General features: G+C 36.5%; 2 protein-coding genes across 2 annotated transcripts; both read left to right on the top strand.

The window, feature by feature from the left end:
• Positions 1-2,648: 2,648 nt before the first annotated feature.
• On the top strand, positions 2,649-3,754 carry LOC106130809 (uncharacterized). Its single transcript, XM_013329743.2, has 2 exons — positions 2,649-2,735; positions 3,180-3,754. The coding sequence occupies exons 1-2, from the start codon at positions 2,694-2,696 to the stop codon at positions 3,741-3,743; spliced, it is 606 nt and encodes a 201-aa protein (XP_013185197.2). The 5' UTR covers positions 2,649-2,693; the 3' UTR covers positions 3,744-3,754.
• Positions 3,755-8,620: 4,866 nt separating this feature from the next.
• Positions 8,621-10,080, top strand: LOC106131198 (uncharacterized). The gene is made up of 2 exons (XM_013330210.2): positions 8,621-8,763; positions 9,260-10,080. The coding sequence occupies exons 1-2, from the start codon at positions 8,713-8,715 to the stop codon at positions 10,025-10,027; spliced, it is 819 nt and encodes a 272-aa protein (XP_013185664.2). The 5' UTR covers positions 8,621-8,712; the 3' UTR covers positions 10,028-10,080.
• Positions 10,081-17,247: the final 7,167 nt, after the last annotated feature.

Genomic DNA, 17,247 nt, shown 5'->3' with positions numbered 1-17,247 from the left:
ACTACAGTCGTTGAAATAACAGGTGGAGGATTTGTTACAGAAACGCATGAAGTAAAAGGTATAATAGGTAAATCGGGTAAAATCGATGGAGTTTGTGGTAATTTGCAGTTGTTAATAGGAAGGAGTGGTAGATTGGATGTTGTTGGACAAATTTGTGGCACTGGAGACGGTATGGGTTGGAGGAATGATTTAGCCAACATAGGACTAGTAATTAGCTGTGCGGATGCCTGTAAAAGAGAATATACACTTGTTTGTTAATCTGAAATTACCAATTTTTTTTTTTAATTTGCCTCATTTATTAGAATTTAATTGAAAATGCATACTAGGTACTTAGAAAAATTATGAGTTTGAAGGTAAATCCCGTATAATAATATATTACCAATTAATAATCCTATATAATAATTTTACTTGAAAATGAAGTGTGATTTGGTATTTTCGACTGACACTGCAGTAGGTACGCCATTGTGGCGTAGATCATCACATGAAGGATCATAGCTTCGATTCTGAAGCCTTCATTATTCTGGTAAGTACCTATTGATTGCGATGCCTTACCGTTTTCCCTCACCGTAAAAGCATCGGTAGGCAATCAATGTGCATATCTCCGAAAATAGTCACTGATGTGGTAGGATTCGAATTTGTGCTCACACCTTTACAAACAACTTAACTATTCAACCAATAATGCTCTTCTCAATATTCAAAAATGTTTGCAAGTATTTATTTCCAAACTTCATTGAGGGTTTGAGGATACAATTAATTAGCTTAATGCTTAAAACATACAAACATTTGCCGTGTGATTTCCGGCACCAAAATAAAAAATAATAGGACCACTTCATCTCTTGTTCGTGGATGACGTAAAAGGCTACAAAGGGATGGGCTTATAAACTTGGGATTCTTTTTTTAGGCAAAAGGCTAGCAACCTGTCACTGCTTGAATCTCAATTCTATCATAAAGCCAAACAGCTGAACGAGGCATATCAGTCTTTTCAAGATTCTTGGCTCTGTCTACCCCGCAAGGGATATTGACGTAACTATGTATGTATGTTAAAACATACTATGTCATATGAATAGCAAACAGATAAGAAATTAGATGTCTAACACAAGCAAAAACAACTTTAAAGCTATTGTCCAAGAGTAATTATAAAATGTTCTACAAATCTCTTTCCAGCATTTTCCACCTACCTGAAAAATCAGGGCCGCCACACAAAAAACGACAAAAGCCGCCATTTTGAACTACTACATACACTATAATAACATCGTGACATAGTTTATATACACTTTCGTGACCTATATATGTAATGGTGACACAATTTACTTTCGCAAAGCTATGTATGATAGTTGGAAATTAGCATCGGACATACAGCACGCGTGTTTCATTTTTCATCTTTAATGTCGGGTTATTTTAATACCGCGTGCGGTCAAAAAAAAATTATTAAAGAATTTAATAAAAAAACATTGTAACTTCGCCCAAAGAATCTCTATCGCAGAGCAGAGAAGCTACATATGCTGCCAGTTTACTGGGCACCCTGCCTCAAGGCGTGGCGTTGGAATCTCTATTTTATACATACATACATACATAAAATCACGCCTCCTTCCCGGAGGGGTAGGCAGAGACTACCTCTTTCCACTTGCCACGATCTGTGCATACTTCCTTCGCTTCATCCACATTCATAACTCTCTTCATGCAAGCTTATATTATTATTATTCTTCATTCTTCTCTATTTTATTTCTTAATATTAATTTTATACATTATTTATTGTGTGTGTGTGTGTGTGTGTGGTTCCCGGCACCAATACAAAAAAAGAATAGAATCACTCCATTATTTTCCCATGGATGTCGTAAAAGGCGACTAAGGGATAGGCTTACTAACTTGGGATTCTTTTTTAGGCGATGGGCTAGCAACCTGTCACTATTTGAATCTCAATTCTAGATATCATTAAGCCAAATAGCTGAACGTGGCCATTCAGTCTTTTCAAGTCTGTTGGCTCTGTCTACCCCGCAAGGGATATAGACGTGACCATATGTATGTATGTATTTATTTATTGTAAGTATTAATAATCAATTTGTTAGGTTAGGTTAAGTTAATATGTAGTGATAGACATACAAAAGGCATCATGCACGGGAGGATACAAATCCTACCGCGGCCTTTCTAAGCACATTCGATTGGATGCTCTTATAATGAGGGGGAAACATCATGAGAAAACCCGCACATTCAGGCATCTGGATGTGTAGCTATGATCCAACTTTAGGTAACTCCTGCAAAGGTTGCGGAGGTCAGACGGGAGTCCCTTCGTGTAAAAATCTGACTCGCCCAATCCAGGATCCGTAGTCAAAGGCATACCCTGGGCTCCTCTCCAGAGTGGTGAGGATGCAACCGGGACTAAAGCCAGGAGAAAGAAGATGGTGAGAATAAATTCTTAAGACAAATTTCGTTGCCATTTTTTTTTTATAAGTAAAAAAGAAAAAATTACGCCATTCCTATTATTTTCACAACGATCAATGAATTTCGCTCGATCAGATAAAACACGATAGTATTATGATAGTACTTATTGAAATTACATAAACTTTTGATGTCAACGATAATATTTATAAAACAGGTATAAATACACACGTTGAATGTCATTTGAACCACAGATAAAATATTTCTTTGGTTTTTTTTAAAATTTATTTTAAAGATTGCTAATCGTATAATAAATTATGGCTAAGACAATTTTTATTTTCGCAGCTGTACTCGTTCAGGTAAATAATTACATACATTTAAAAACGTTATTATCCCTTGTAGGGTAGACAGAGTCCACAGCCTCAAAAAGACTGAAAGACAAATTTTTGTAAACCGAAACTTTTTTAAATATTTCATCACAACAAAATGTTCTTATAACTTAACCAGCTGTTTAGTGTTGAATGGTTCTGTCTACCCCGTATGGGATGAAGACGTGATGTCTGTTTATATTGAGTGAATGTTAGACTAACTAATACTTACTGGAATCCCAGTGTTTGTTTTCAAAGCTTATTTATATTGCCTTTTAATTTTGTTACTTTTATTTAGTCAACTGAAGAACTTACTTTGAAGATAATTCAATATCTGTTGTGTCCATATTTTTTGAGTTACCAAACCTATACCCGAATGGTATAAATGTGACCCGTCTTATACTTAGAATCTACTTAATCCTACTCTTTTCACAGGTGGTAAAATCCCAACATCTTATAACGCCTATCAACTATCCTCCAATTATAAACGAACTTCTCGACAAATGCAACCAACCCATCCCATCACTATCGCCGGCGGAAAGCGACATATTATGCAAAAACTTCGCGTCATCCATTCAAAACGTCATATTAGAAAAATTCGCCCAGAACTGCTTACGGAGACCTGTTTTTGGCCAAATTGCTGGTCCATTGATAAACGAAGTATCCACTAATTTATGCAAATGTCCAGCGTGTTCAGCTGTTAACATAACGCCCAACAGCTACTCGAAAACGTTTATCAGTCCAGCAGCCGTTTCTAATATTATAAATAACGCGAACGGTTACGTTAATAACGCGGTGAACAATTGCGTTAATAACGTGCCGTTTAATAGCGTTTTTATACCGAATAATGTTATGAATAGCGTACCCGTTAATAACGCGAATAGCATTATTTTACCGAATAACGTTGTAAGACCGGTCAGTAATGTGCAAATAACAGATTTGTTGAGTATTTTGAGAGGTTTAAACGAATGCAGCTGTAGAGGACAGGGTGTTGTTTAACGTTATTTTAAATTTGTTTATATTAATTTAAGTTATTTATTGAAATAAATTATTGAAGAATTATTGTTGCCTTTTTATATATATTGTTTTAAAACTTATAGACAGACACAAAGTGTTTAGAAGACTGTAAGACTTTAAAAAAATTCCTTGTCATTGTGGATTATTGACAATATACATACAATCATATGGTCACGTCAATATCCCTTGAGGGGATTCTCAAGTTTATAACTATATCCCTTGATTGACTTTAACGACTTTGTTCATCGCGAACGTATAACATATAACACTTTATATTTTAAAGATGTAGTCTCTACCTACCCCTCCGGGAAAGAGGCGTGATTTTATGTATGAATGTACTTTATTTTTTTGTTAAATTGCTTACATTGCTACATATGTAAATTTTAAATTTCACCAAAATCAGATAAACGGTTCAAAAGTTATCGTGTTACCAACATACATAGATACATACCTACATACAAAAAAATATTTTTGCCGCAAGTTGCTGCTCGGAAAGAGAAGCAGCCGGCACACACTATATTTTAGGTCAAATAGAGCAGTTTCCACCGGCTCTATTCCGCAGGGTAGTGTCTTAGGGTGTATTCTGTTTCTCATATACATCAATGACCTCCCAGACGAAATCAAAGAAGAGTGCATACTCTTTGCGGACGATGTATCGGTTTTACTATCCTGTTCTGATGAAGTTGAACTAGAAAATAAATTAAATATTACTATGGATAGTATAATAAATTGGTTGGATACACATAACTTAGAACTTAATTTAAATAAAACTAAATTACTACAATTTAAACCATCACAAAAAAGACCATTGCAGTTGGATTTTAATTATAAGAATACTAATTTAAAAACAGTCGACACGGCGACCTTATTGGGGATCGAATTAGATACCAACATGACTTGGAAACCACATATTCAGAAACTAAAAAATAAGATTTCATCTTTTACTTATGCATTACACCAACTTAAACGGGTAACTGACCTAAAAACCTGCCTTGCCGCTTATTATGCATATGCCCACTCCAGACTGTCATATGGCATAGTTATATGGGGAAACTCTTGTACAATTAATGATATATTTACGCTACAAAAGAAAATCGTTAGAATACTCGTAAATATTGACCAGATGACATCCTGCAGAACATATTTCATAAAACATAAAATTCTTACCTTAACATCTATATATATTCTAGAAGCATGCAAATTTGTGAGGAAGCATGAGGCTCTGTATATACGAAGGATAAATAGAAACAAAAGAAATAATAGAGACCTCAACATACTAGAAAGACCAATCACTAAAATGAAACTTGTTTCTTCCAGCCCTCATCATATGGCTATAAAAATATATAACCATATCCCGAATTATATAAAAAATATTAAAAAAATCCCTATATTTGCTAAAGATCTTAAAAATCTACTCGTAGGTAAATGTTATTATGATATTTCTGAATTTTTCGACGATAAATTCCCTACCAATTCACTTTGATTTCTTTATTACATAAAGCGAAAATCTGTAAATCAAATTTAATTTGTAAGTAATGTGGCAACTAGTTGCCCTCATGTTTGCAGTGCCCTTGCAGGGCGTCACTTGTACCTACTATTTATTTAACAACTTATAACTTGTGACTTGCAATAAATAAATCTGAATCTGAATCTTATCATCGCTGAGTGACCAGCATGCAAGCGGGCATTAGATCAGAGAGTCCCAAACTTGCCGTTTGGTTCCGGCACGAACACAAAAAAGAATAGGACCACTCCAGCTCTTTTCCATGGATGTCGTAAAAGGCGACTAAGGGATAGGCTTACAAACTTGAGATTCTTTTTTAGGCGTTGGGTTAGCAACCTGTCACTATTTGAATCTCAATTCTATCATTAAGCCAAATAGCTGAACGTGGCCATTCAGCCTTTTTAAGACTGTTGGCTCTGTCTACCCCGCAAGGGATATAGACGTGACCATATGTATGTATGTGTGTATGTAGTCCCAAACTTATTTTGTCTACTGCCCACTTTGAGAATAAGTATTTTTTAGCGCCCCCATTTTTTCACCTATTTAAAAACTACTATAACTTCAAATTAGTTTAATTAATTATTGTGAACTATATATGTATATAATGTATATGTATGTATAGTAACGGAGAATTCTCAACGAAACTTTTACTATAACCCGCAACTTAAAACCTGAGCACAGTAGGTAACATTCAAAGGCGCTTAGGTCTCAAGTTAACTCCACCTGCCAATAAGAATGATTATTGAAACGCAATTTTATGGTATTAAAACAGAGTATCTTTTATTAAAAATATAATTAAAATAATCAATCGTTATATAAAAACGTTTAGCATTTTCTACCAGTCAACCAGCTGACCGAACAGAAAAAACTTTAAGTTGGTGGTGCGATAAAGTGCATGTGCACTTTACATGCTCTTTTTCTATTAGTAGCCATTACGACATCAATTGAAAATAAATGGAGTGGTCCTATTCATAAATGCCGAGAACCACACGACACTAAAACATTAGTGAAATATATAATCACGTTAATAAATATAAAATAAATAAATAAAATATAATAAAAAAAATTATTCCAGGTTTCTAGACCCATATCGTTAACACAAAAAAAAAATATATCCTGTGGCAATTACAAAGTAGACTCGTTCTCTGAGAGGTTATGAACGTGGATGTAGATCGTAGCAAGTAAAAAGAGGTAGTCTCTGCCTACCCCTCCGGGAAAGAGGCGTGATTTTATGTATGTATGTATGCACCCTCTGCCATTAAGCTTCGGGGCCCGGGGTTAGCTTTCCTACTTACAAACGCGCTTTGGAAGCGCTAGTAGATATATATATATATATATCTACTAGCTACTCGAACTTACTTCGAGGCTTACTCGATCTGTATTAGGTATTTGTCCCGTATATATATATATATATATATACTCCGGTGTCACAGACAAGCCCACTACCGCTGCGCCACAGATATAATTAGATTTAAGTGATGTGACGTCAATAAGTGATACCTTGTATTCAATTTAGAAAATAGATCTATTCTCTTGTATTCTCCTTCTCTCTTTCCTCTTCTTCCGGTCTACCGATTCTTCAGTTCTAAGACCATTGGCACGCATAACATCTTTTGCGACGATAAACCAGGATTTTTTCAGTACCCCCTGTCTTCCAAGACCCGGCAGAGTCGGCGTGGTCAGTCATACAACGTAAACTCATTTTATCAGGGCGAAACTAAATAAAGATTATTTAGAAACTAAATATGTAAAATGGAAAATCCGGCCTGAAACATTTAAATATTGTAACGTTGTAGAAATTTTAATGAGCACACTCTCCTTGTATATCTATCTATATATATATATATATGTATATGTGCTAGCAACCTGTCACTATTTGAATCTCAATTCTTTCTTTAAGCCTTTTTTTAGCTGAACGTGGCCTATCAGTCTTTTCAAGACTGTTGCCTCTGTCTACCTCGCAAGGGATATAGACGTGATTATATGTATGTATGTAGTTTAACAATGATTAAGAGGGCATGGGTTTTAGCTATAGACACGAGATCCAGCAAGTAGAGCGAGTTACTTGGTGAGCGCTGTAGTATTCTAATTCTAAAAACGTTTAAAGAAAAATATCGGTTCATATTTAAGAAAGTACGAAAAAAATAAAAGTATCAAAATCCACGATCCTAAATACGTCATATCACCCCGGCCGGCGGAAAAGCGACGCGTAAGATTCAGAGGTCAACGACACAATTCATTCAGCTGAGCGATCTCGACAACTCTGTACTTTACTTGATCTTAACTAGAAAAATAATTTATTTAGCAGACATTTATTTACATGTTTAGTTTTAATTTCTTTTTGTATTGATCTTCAATAAAGCGTGTGACGTAATTTTTAAGGGTCTTTAAATGTGAAAATGATGACGTTTAATTTAAATAAAAATAGGCTCAAACGGCTCAGAAGCATGGGTATAGTCTATGTTTAAAAGGATGCAGTTGTTTTAAATGTCACCCTGTATAGGGCTCCCGGGCCGGCGCGACGTCACACCTATACTAATATTATAAAGCTGAAGAGTTTGTTTGTTTGAACGCGCTAATCTCAGCAACTACTGGTTCGAATTGAAAAATTCTTTTTGCGTTGAATAGACCAATTATCGAGGAGGGCTTTAGGCTATATATCATCACACTGCAAGTATTAGGAGCGAAGAAATAATGGAGAATGTGAAAAAATTCGGGGAAAATTATTCATCCTTGAGGGCTTCAATGATGCCCAAAATAACTATTCCATGCGGACGAAGTCGCGGGCACAGCTAGTTCATAACTATTCATGAAAGCTCTTCAGCTTCAGGACCTGATATTTAAAATGAAATTTATAGTAATACAATAATTTGCAGTTAGTATATTTTTTTGTTAACACATTTACCAGCACGGAAGTTTGCAATGTAAGAAGAATCCTACTAATATTATAAATGCGAAAGTTTGTGAGTATGTCAGGTTACAGGATGTCGGTATGGATGTTTGTAACTCTTTCACGCAAAAACTACTGAACCGATTACGATGAAATTTGGTTCGTAGGTAGCTGAACACTCAGAATAACATATAGGCTACTTTTTATCCCGGAGTTCCCGCGGGATTGATTCCACGTGGTCGAAGTAGCGGGCGGCCTCTAGTGAATAATAAAATAATATAATAAAATAACAGAAGAACGCTTTCAATCCGTTAGTTTTCTTTTAGGTGGATAACCATGAAAAACAGATATCAAAAGAGTCCTAAGTAATTAAAAGATAGCTTACTGATAAACAGATAAGTGACTAATTGCAATTATTACAATATTTTTACACCAATTTTTTACATAACAAATTGATAGCAATTTTGTTATATGTAACATCTTGATAATAAAAAGTATATTACTATGTACATTAACACATTCATTTTAATTTTTGAACAGTACTCGGGGGAGGCAAAATGGCTCCGATATTATTATTATTTTTCATCATAAACGTGTTTATAATGCAGGTAACTTCTACTTTTACATACATTCTAATAATATAAATTTGAACGTGTGTTTGTTTATCCGTTTCTCAAGTCAAAATCAATGAACCGATCTACATGTAATTTTGCTTGCATATAGTGTGGAATACGGAAGGTCAATTACATTTATTTAGTCAAACTTTATTGAATAAGTACAGTTGTAAAGTACAATGGACGGAATACATACATAAATATCATCACGTCTATATCCCTTGCGGGGTAGACAGAGTCAACAGTCTTGTAAAGACTGATAGGCCACGTTCAGCTATATGGCTTTAAGATAGAATTGAGATTTAAATAGTGACAGGTTGCTAGCCCATCGCCTAAAAGAGGAATCTCAAGTTTTATAAGCCTATAAAGGATAGTCGCCTTTTACGACGTCCATGGGAAAGAGATGGAGTAGTCCTATTTTTTTTCAACTGATGCCGAGAACCACACGGCACTATTTCCGAACCAACTAACTTTTAATTATCTTTTGCAGGCATTCTCATCCCAAGTACAGCCAACCTTCAAACAATACTTAATAACAACACCTCAGCCACAGATGTCGACAGTACAAACAGTAATGCCAACATCAACAAAGCCATCCACCAGCTTATCAACATTAGCATCGTTGGCCAGTCTCCTAACTTCGGGAGGATCCAATCTTCCACATTTACTAGCTACAGCTCCCCCCAAACAAGTAGCACCAACAGTAGTCACAACACCAGAAAAACCTGCCACTAATAGTGTAGATATGGATTTGCTGAACAATCTGGCTATAGCGTTACAATTGATGATCGTTAACAACATTTTAGCGTCGCCCACATCTGAAACAGCTGCAGCTCCAACGCCGACAAATACAGAAGCTAAAACGACTACACCATTATTTGAATCGCTTGAGAATTTATCATTTGCGCCAATACAGAACGATTTACCACAATTCGCTAATCAGTATCAGAATTATCAACCCAACCTTTACGAACAGCATAATCAGATGCCCAATTCGAATTTTGTTGGTTCGTCCGGCTTTGGGGATTCTAATCCGTTTATGGGAACCGTGCCACCGCCTTCGCCAAGTCGGTCGGGACTAACTTTGATGTCTCCATACGAAGCCTTATCGCCGAATTCTCCGTACTTAGATCCAATATTATCATCTCCTTACGGATCAGTGATGTCTTCAAAGAAAGATTTCCAATCACCATATTCATCTATCTTGGGTTCAGACAAGGACTATTTTTCAATGAGCTCTTTCAATGATTTGTTTTAAAAATGTTTATCTTGATGATGTTGTTTTTTTTGTTGACAAAAACTTTGTAAATAATTGCTAATTTGTTTGATGTTGATAATTTCGTTGCTTTAATGTATCTGAATGCCTATGTTTAAATTAAGTATTTTATAAGCGTTAATATATGTTTAATGATAAATTTTGTGTATTTTTTTAATGATTGAACCTATTATTATGTAAGTAATAATGTATTTTCATCTATGGGCGCATGCATATTACTCGTGTCTTGTCTTTAACCGATCTTGATCCAAATTTGTTCCCAATTTATAAAACATACATACATATGGTCACGTCTATATCCCTTGCGGGGTAGACAGAGCCAATAGTCTGGAAAAGACTGAATGGCCACGTTCAGCTATTTGGCTGAATGATAGAATTGAGATTCGAATAGTGCCAGCCTATCGCCTAAAAAAGAATCCCAAGTTTGTGAGCCTATCGCTTAGTCGCCTTTTACGACATCCATGGGAAAGAAATGGAGTGGTTCTATTCTTTTTTGTATTGGTGCCGGGAACCACACGACACATTTATAAAACTCTTGTAATTTTTGTCAAAATCGTCGTTGGGTCCCGAAAATAATGTGCCAATGAAATCACATTTTGAACGGACAAAACAGACGTGAATTGGACCGAATACAATGTCGATTGCATCGGCTGAATCCGCCCGATTGGACCCAATCACAAATGGGTATGAGTTCTCAAGGCTTCAGATTGGTCGAGCGTACAAAACGATAGTGAAATTTGTAAATAGACTATTAAAAGAAAAGTACTAACTAACGATAGAAAATTCAAAAAGTACATTAAAGATGAGAATAGAATAGACTAGATTTATTTTCAAAATTGGTTACAAGGTATCACTTATTGACGTCACACCATCAATTTTCATGATCTTTACGCCACAAGTCACAAAAACAAAATCACACGACGCTATCAGTCAAAAACAGCGAAAAGTCTAAATCGCACAAGCAAAGATTTCACGGATTCGAGCATATATACAACCTCCGACACAACGTCGTCTGTCGCGCGGTTCCCCAGGCGTCACACCCGCCTGGCGGAAGATCTTCCCTTTATGGCCCTTCGTGAGTGTTCGAGCCTGAACTATCGCTGTCGTTCTACATATGTATGTATGTATCCTATCGACTGACACGGCCTCTGTGGCGCAGCGGTAGTACGCTTGTCTGTGACACCGGAGGTCCCGGGTTCGAATCCCGGCCAGGACATGACGAGAAAAGAACTTTTTCTGATTGGCCTGCGTCTTGGATGGTTGTCTATATAAGTATTTATTATAAAATATAGTATCGTTGAGTTAGTATCTCGTAACACAAGTCTCGAACTTACTTCGAGGCTAACTCAATCTGTGTAATCTGTCCTGTATATATTATTTATTTTACATACATACATATGTACATATGGTCACGTCTATATCCCTTGCGGAGATAGACAAAGCCAACAGTCTTACAAAGACTGAATGGCCACGTTCAGCTATTTGGCTTAATTATATAATTGAGATTCAAATAGTGACAGATTGCTAGCCCATCGCCTGAAAAAGAATCCCAAGTTTGCGAGCCTATCCCTTAGTCGCCTTTTACGACATCCATGGGAAAGAGATGGAGTGGTCCTATTCTTTTTTTGTTTTGGTGCCGGGAACCAAACGGCACATTATTTATTTTATTTATCGACCAATGTGAAAGTAGCCACATTTCCTTATAATGTTAAATTTTCAGTATGTGACATTTCGATTCAGCGAGCGGGTTACAAATAACACCCGAATAAAGTACAATATTTTTAATACTAAACAAATTTACCAGTAACTAGATATACATACATATAATCACGTCTATATCCCTTGCGGGGTAGACAGAGACAATAGTCTTAAAAAGACTGATAGGCCACGTTCAGCTATTTGGCTTGACGATAATATTGAGATTCGAATAGTGACAGGTACACATCCACACCAATAAAGTAAAAAACAATGTATTTTTTGCATGTTTGAAACGAAATAACTCAAAAACTACGGCAATAGACCTTCGGAAGCGACATAGGCTACTATTTTGTCTGGATTTTCCCACGGGAGCGAAGCTCGCGCAAAAACTAGTAAAGGTATATAAGAAACTAGCTGAGCCCGCGACTCCGTCCGCGTGGAATAGTTATTTTGGGCATCATTGAAGCCCTCAAGGGTGAATAATTTCCCCCTTTTTTTTCGTGCGTGATATTATATAGCCTAAAGCCTTCCTCGATAAATGGTCTATTCAACATAAAAATATTTTTTCTATTTGAATCAGTAGTTACTGAGATTAGCGCGTTCAAACAAACAATCTCTTCAGCTTTATAATATATATAAAATATAAATATAAATTATAAAAATGAAAATTAAGTTTCATTCTTTGGATTAAAAAGCCTAGCACGACTATTGCACACTGTATTATGCCGCACAGGTAAATGTGGCTTTCGACTGTCTTGTTGACTTGACCCTGTCTACCCCTTTAGGGATAAAGACGTGACTTATCTTTCTTATATCATCATCTTGCTTTAGTCCTGGTTTGGTCTTCGCCTCTCTTGCGGTTGCAAGGGATAACATAACATATAATCATGTTTATATCCCCCGCGGGGTAGACAGAGCCAACAATCATTAAAAGACCGAAAGGCGACGCTCAGCTACCCGGCCCGATGATAGAATTGAGATTCAAATAGTGACAGGTTGCTAGCCCATCGCCTAAAATAAGAATCCCAAGTTTATAAGCCTATCCTTTAATTGTCTTTTACGACATCCATGGGAAAGAATGGGACTAGTCCTATTCTTTTCTCTATTGGCATCAGAAACCACACGGCACAATAGTATGTAGTTATAATATTGTTTGTTTGTTTGTAAACTCTTAATTGCACAAAAAAAAAACATAACAAATTACAAAACAGTAACAGTTACAAATATTAGTTATCTTATTATGATAAAATAAATATCGGATAAGGTATGTAGACGCATAAAAACGGTAATTTTTATCTCAGGAAATAAGTTACACTACCAACTTACTTAATTACATAAGTCTTAGAAATAACTTCGATAGAGAAATTGGCTAAGTTTGCGCTTATCATGTTTTCCGTGAAAATAATCTGATAAATAAAAGTATTATTGGGAAAGTTTTTGATAGGGTTTTCGTATATAAACTAGGAATTAGTTGAGAATAATCATTCAGTTTTATTAAACAGTTTGGTTAAAAAAGAAAGTGTAAAAGAAAAAATAAATATGTTCGCCAAATCTTTCGTTGCTATTTGCCTACATTTGGCTTTGTTCAGTGTAAGTACATACATACATACATACATATGGTCACGTCTATATCCTTTGTGGGGTAGACAGACCAAACAGTCTTGAAAAGACTGATAGGCCACGCTCAGATATTTGGCTCAAATAGTGACAGGTTGTTAGCCCATCGCCTAAGAAAAGAATCCCAAGTATGTAAGCCTATCCCTTAGTCGCTTTTTACGACATCCACGGGAAAGAGATGGAGTGGTCCTATTCCTTTTTTCATTGGTGCCGGGAACCACATGGCAATTTGAAGAAGCAAGAAGATTTTAAAAATAATAGTCACTTGAATCAAAATTACATCATTAGGCCTTACAGCTGACGTGGCCTTAGTCTTTCAAAGACCGTTGGCTCTTTCTACCCCGTAAGGGATAAAGACGTGATTATATATATTTATCTAAAATGTAATCAAAATTTACATACTTCAGTTATTTTAAATAATCAGAACAAACACCTTTCATTCCAGATTGTCAACTCTCAAGTTATCAACAGAATTCCACTCGCCGATTTACAAAATCAAATTCTCTCCCTGGGGCTCGCAAACAACGTTGTGCCTATTTCCCCCAACATCATCCCGATTGGACCCAACATTGTACCAGTCGGCTCGTGCGGACCCAATGTCGTGCCTATTGGACCCAACATTGTACCTTTTGGACCCAACATCGTGCCTGTTGGCCCCAACGTCGTGGAATCGGTTTTGTCCGCGCCAGTCACCGTTCCTGCGACTACAACTATAATTCAAGATAGTTCTGTAGCAAATAATTTGGCTAATGCATTGCAATTGTTAGTCGTGAGCAACCTTTTGAGTAATACCCTGCCAAATATGGGAGAAGTGGTCGTGCCAAGCTATGCGGCCGCTCCTGTGGAAGTTATATCGCCATTTTCACTTGGCGGGTTAGGCGGTTATAATATCGTCTATTAATTACTTAATATGTTTTATTTGAATTAATTGATATTTAAATAAAGATTTATTTAATAATATTTTTGTATTATATTTAAATGTCCCTATAATTTTTTTTTATTTTTTGTTAATTTAAAGTCAATCAAGGTAAAGGCTTATAAATTATCTTCTTTGAGGCGACGAGCTAGCAACATGCCACTATCTGAGTCATCCTACTGAGTGTGGCTCTATTTACCCCGTTGAATGGGATAGAGCCGTGATTACATGTAAGTATTAATTTGTGTATTATTTAAAAATTGTAGGAAAATTTGAGAATTTGGTCAAATTGAATCTTCAGATTTCTATGAGTGTTTAATGTGTGACAGTTAATGTAGTGATAGTAATTTTCACCACTTCGTTTAAGGCGTTGGTGGTCTAATTGGTAAGGTGCCTGGTTAAAATGCGTGTGCGCAAAAAGGCATAGGTTCGGATCCCACCTGGGCCATGATGTAGCAATAACTATATTCGATAGTATATATTAGTTTTAATACTAACCGATGCTCTTACCGATGTCAGATGGGAGTCACTGTGTGTAAAAACCTGACTCACCCAATCCAGGATCCATGGTCGAAGGTATACCCCAGGCTCCTCTCCAGAGTGGTGAGGATGCGACCGGGACTAAAGGCAAGTGGAAGAAGAGAAGAAGCAAATTATTAATAACGTCCGCATTAATCACCTGTCCATAACATAAATACATATAAATATATATGTACATAATAAAATCTATGAATATACATACATATAAATACATATACAATCTAATCCACATACAACAAATCCTGCAGTACTCGTTTGGCTGCCTCAATTTATTGCATACATACATATAATCACGTCTATATCCCTTGCGGGGTAGGCAGAGACAACAGTCTAAAAGAACTGATAGGCCACATTCAGCTGTTTCGCTCAATGATAGAATTGAGATTCGAATAGTGACAGGTTGCTAGCTTATCGCCTAAAAGTTAGAATCCCAAGTATGTATATAAGCCTATCCCTTAGTCACCTTTTACTACATCCGTGGGAACGAGATGAAGTGGTACTATCCTTTTTTATTGGTGCCGGGAACCAAACGGCACTACTTGGCTTCATCTACTTATATATCAATCTTTTCATGCAAACTCGTCAACTAAGGGTTCACTTGACCTGAATTTTTACCAGCAAGTCATCATCATCATCATCTGCTCCCAATATTCCTCTTTTAAGTACACTCGCCTTGTCGGTTTATTTATGAGTGTGTACCTTTTACCCGCATCAAGTCAAAAAGCTGAACGTGGCCTATCAGTCTTTTTAAGGCTATTGACTCTGTCTACCCCGCAAGGGATATAGACGTGACTATATGTATGTGATTGCCGTGTGGTTCCCGGCACCATTAGAAAAAGAATAGGACCGCTCCATCTCTTTCCCATGGATGTCGTAAAAGGCGACTAAGGGATAGGCTTATAAACTTGGGATTCTTCTTTTAGGCGACAGGCTAGCAACCTGCCACTATTTGAATCTCAATTCTATCATTAAGCCAAACAGCTGAACGTGGCCTATCAGTCTGTTTAAGACTGTTGGCTCTGTCTACCCCGCAAGGGATATAGACGTGATTATATGTATGTATCTGTATGTGAATTTGTTTGCATCTACATCAAATGGTGTTAGGTACCTAACTGAAAATCAACGTTTTTGTACTCTTTCGGTGCAAAAATATCGCTGAGCTATGACCATTTCGACTTGCTACAGAGCACCTGTGTTAGTTTTAAAGATTTGTTATTGTTGAATGAATGAATGAATGGATGGATGGATGGATGAATGAATGAATGAATGAATGAATTAATGAATGATTCACTATGCATTGAATGAGATGATTAATATTTGTTTGTGACTGAAGGACTGTCGAATAAACATTTTATCTATTTATGCTTAACCAATTTTCATGAAATTTTGCGTATATATAATTAAGAGTCCAGAAAAAGGTACTTTTCATCCAAGTAAAGACTATAGTTCCCGTGGGATTTATGAAAAAAAGACTGTCTTCCTCATAGTCCCGGATTCATCTTCACTACTGTGAAGAGTAATCCGAGGTATATACCTTTGACCATGGATCTTGGATTGGGTGAGTCAGGTTTTTACACGAAGAGACTCCCATCTGACCTCCGCAACCTTTGCAGGGGAACCTAACCCGTATTGGATCGATCATGGTTACGCATCCATGTACCTAAATGTGCAGGTTTCCTCACGATGTTTTCCCTCACCGTAAGATTATCAGTTAGTTATCAAACTAATAAAAATAACTTTGATAAAAGTCATTGGTAGGTACATTTACTCTCAATTTCATCAAAATCAATTTGTGAAAAGCCCGTATTCGTTTGTAAATAAAACTCATCTGTGCTCAATACGCGCGGGCGAAGCCGCGGGTAAAAGTTAATAAAATAAAAAAAAAGTCAATCAAATAGACTATAATTAACATTTATTTATTTATTTATAATTAAAATACATAGCTCAACCCGCCCAGAGACACAGGCGCCACCAACTCCAGAGTTGATGCGTAATTTGGAACAATAACATCGCCCATATAAGGTAATGTATTGCTTAATAAATTGCTGACAATCAGAAGTTGAAGTGCATTGGCCAAATTGTTTGCAACCGTACTGTCTTGTATTATAGTCGTTGTTGGCACGACAGGGGCTTGCACGATCGGTTGTTGCACGATAGGAGTTTGCACGATCGGTTGTTGCACGATAGGAGCTTGCACGATCGGTGTTTTAACAACGGTGTCGATAGTCTCATAGCTCACTAAATTCGGCGAAAGTGACACTAGATTCGGCAGCGAGTTTATGACTAACTGATTCGGAAGTAGACTGTTAATCGGCACAATGGCTTGGGAAAACGCGACCTGAAAAAAAATAATTGACATTTTTAAAACATGTTATAACAACAACTACAAAACTATGGGATAGGCTTGTAAACTTGGGATTCTTCTTTTAGG

This window comes from Amyelois transitella, chromosome 29, assembly GCF_032362555.1.
Source record: "Amyelois transitella isolate CPQ chromosome 29, ilAmyTran1.1, whole genome shotgun sequence".
In the NCBI taxonomy this organism is placed as follows: Eukaryota; Metazoa; Arthropoda; class Insecta; order Lepidoptera; family Pyralidae; genus Amyelois; species Amyelois transitella.
This window is presented reverse-complemented; position numbering and strand designations above follow the sequence as displayed.

Coding starts and splice junctions, on each gene's coding strand:
- LOC106130809 (XM_013329743.2), top strand. CDS start 2,694: ATGGCTAAGACAATTTTTATTTTCGCAGCTGTACTCGTTCAG. Junction 2,736..3,179: donor TCGCAGCTGTACTCGTTCAG/GTAAATAATTAC, acceptor CTCTTTTCACAG/GTGGTAAAATCCCAACATCT.
- LOC106131198 (XM_013330210.2), top strand. CDS start 8,713: ATGGCTCCGATATTATTATTATTTTTCATCATAAACGTGTTTATAATG. Junction 8,764..9,259: donor TAAACGTGTTTATAATGCAG/GTAACTTCTACT, acceptor TATCTTTTGCAG/GCATTCTCATCCCAAGTACA.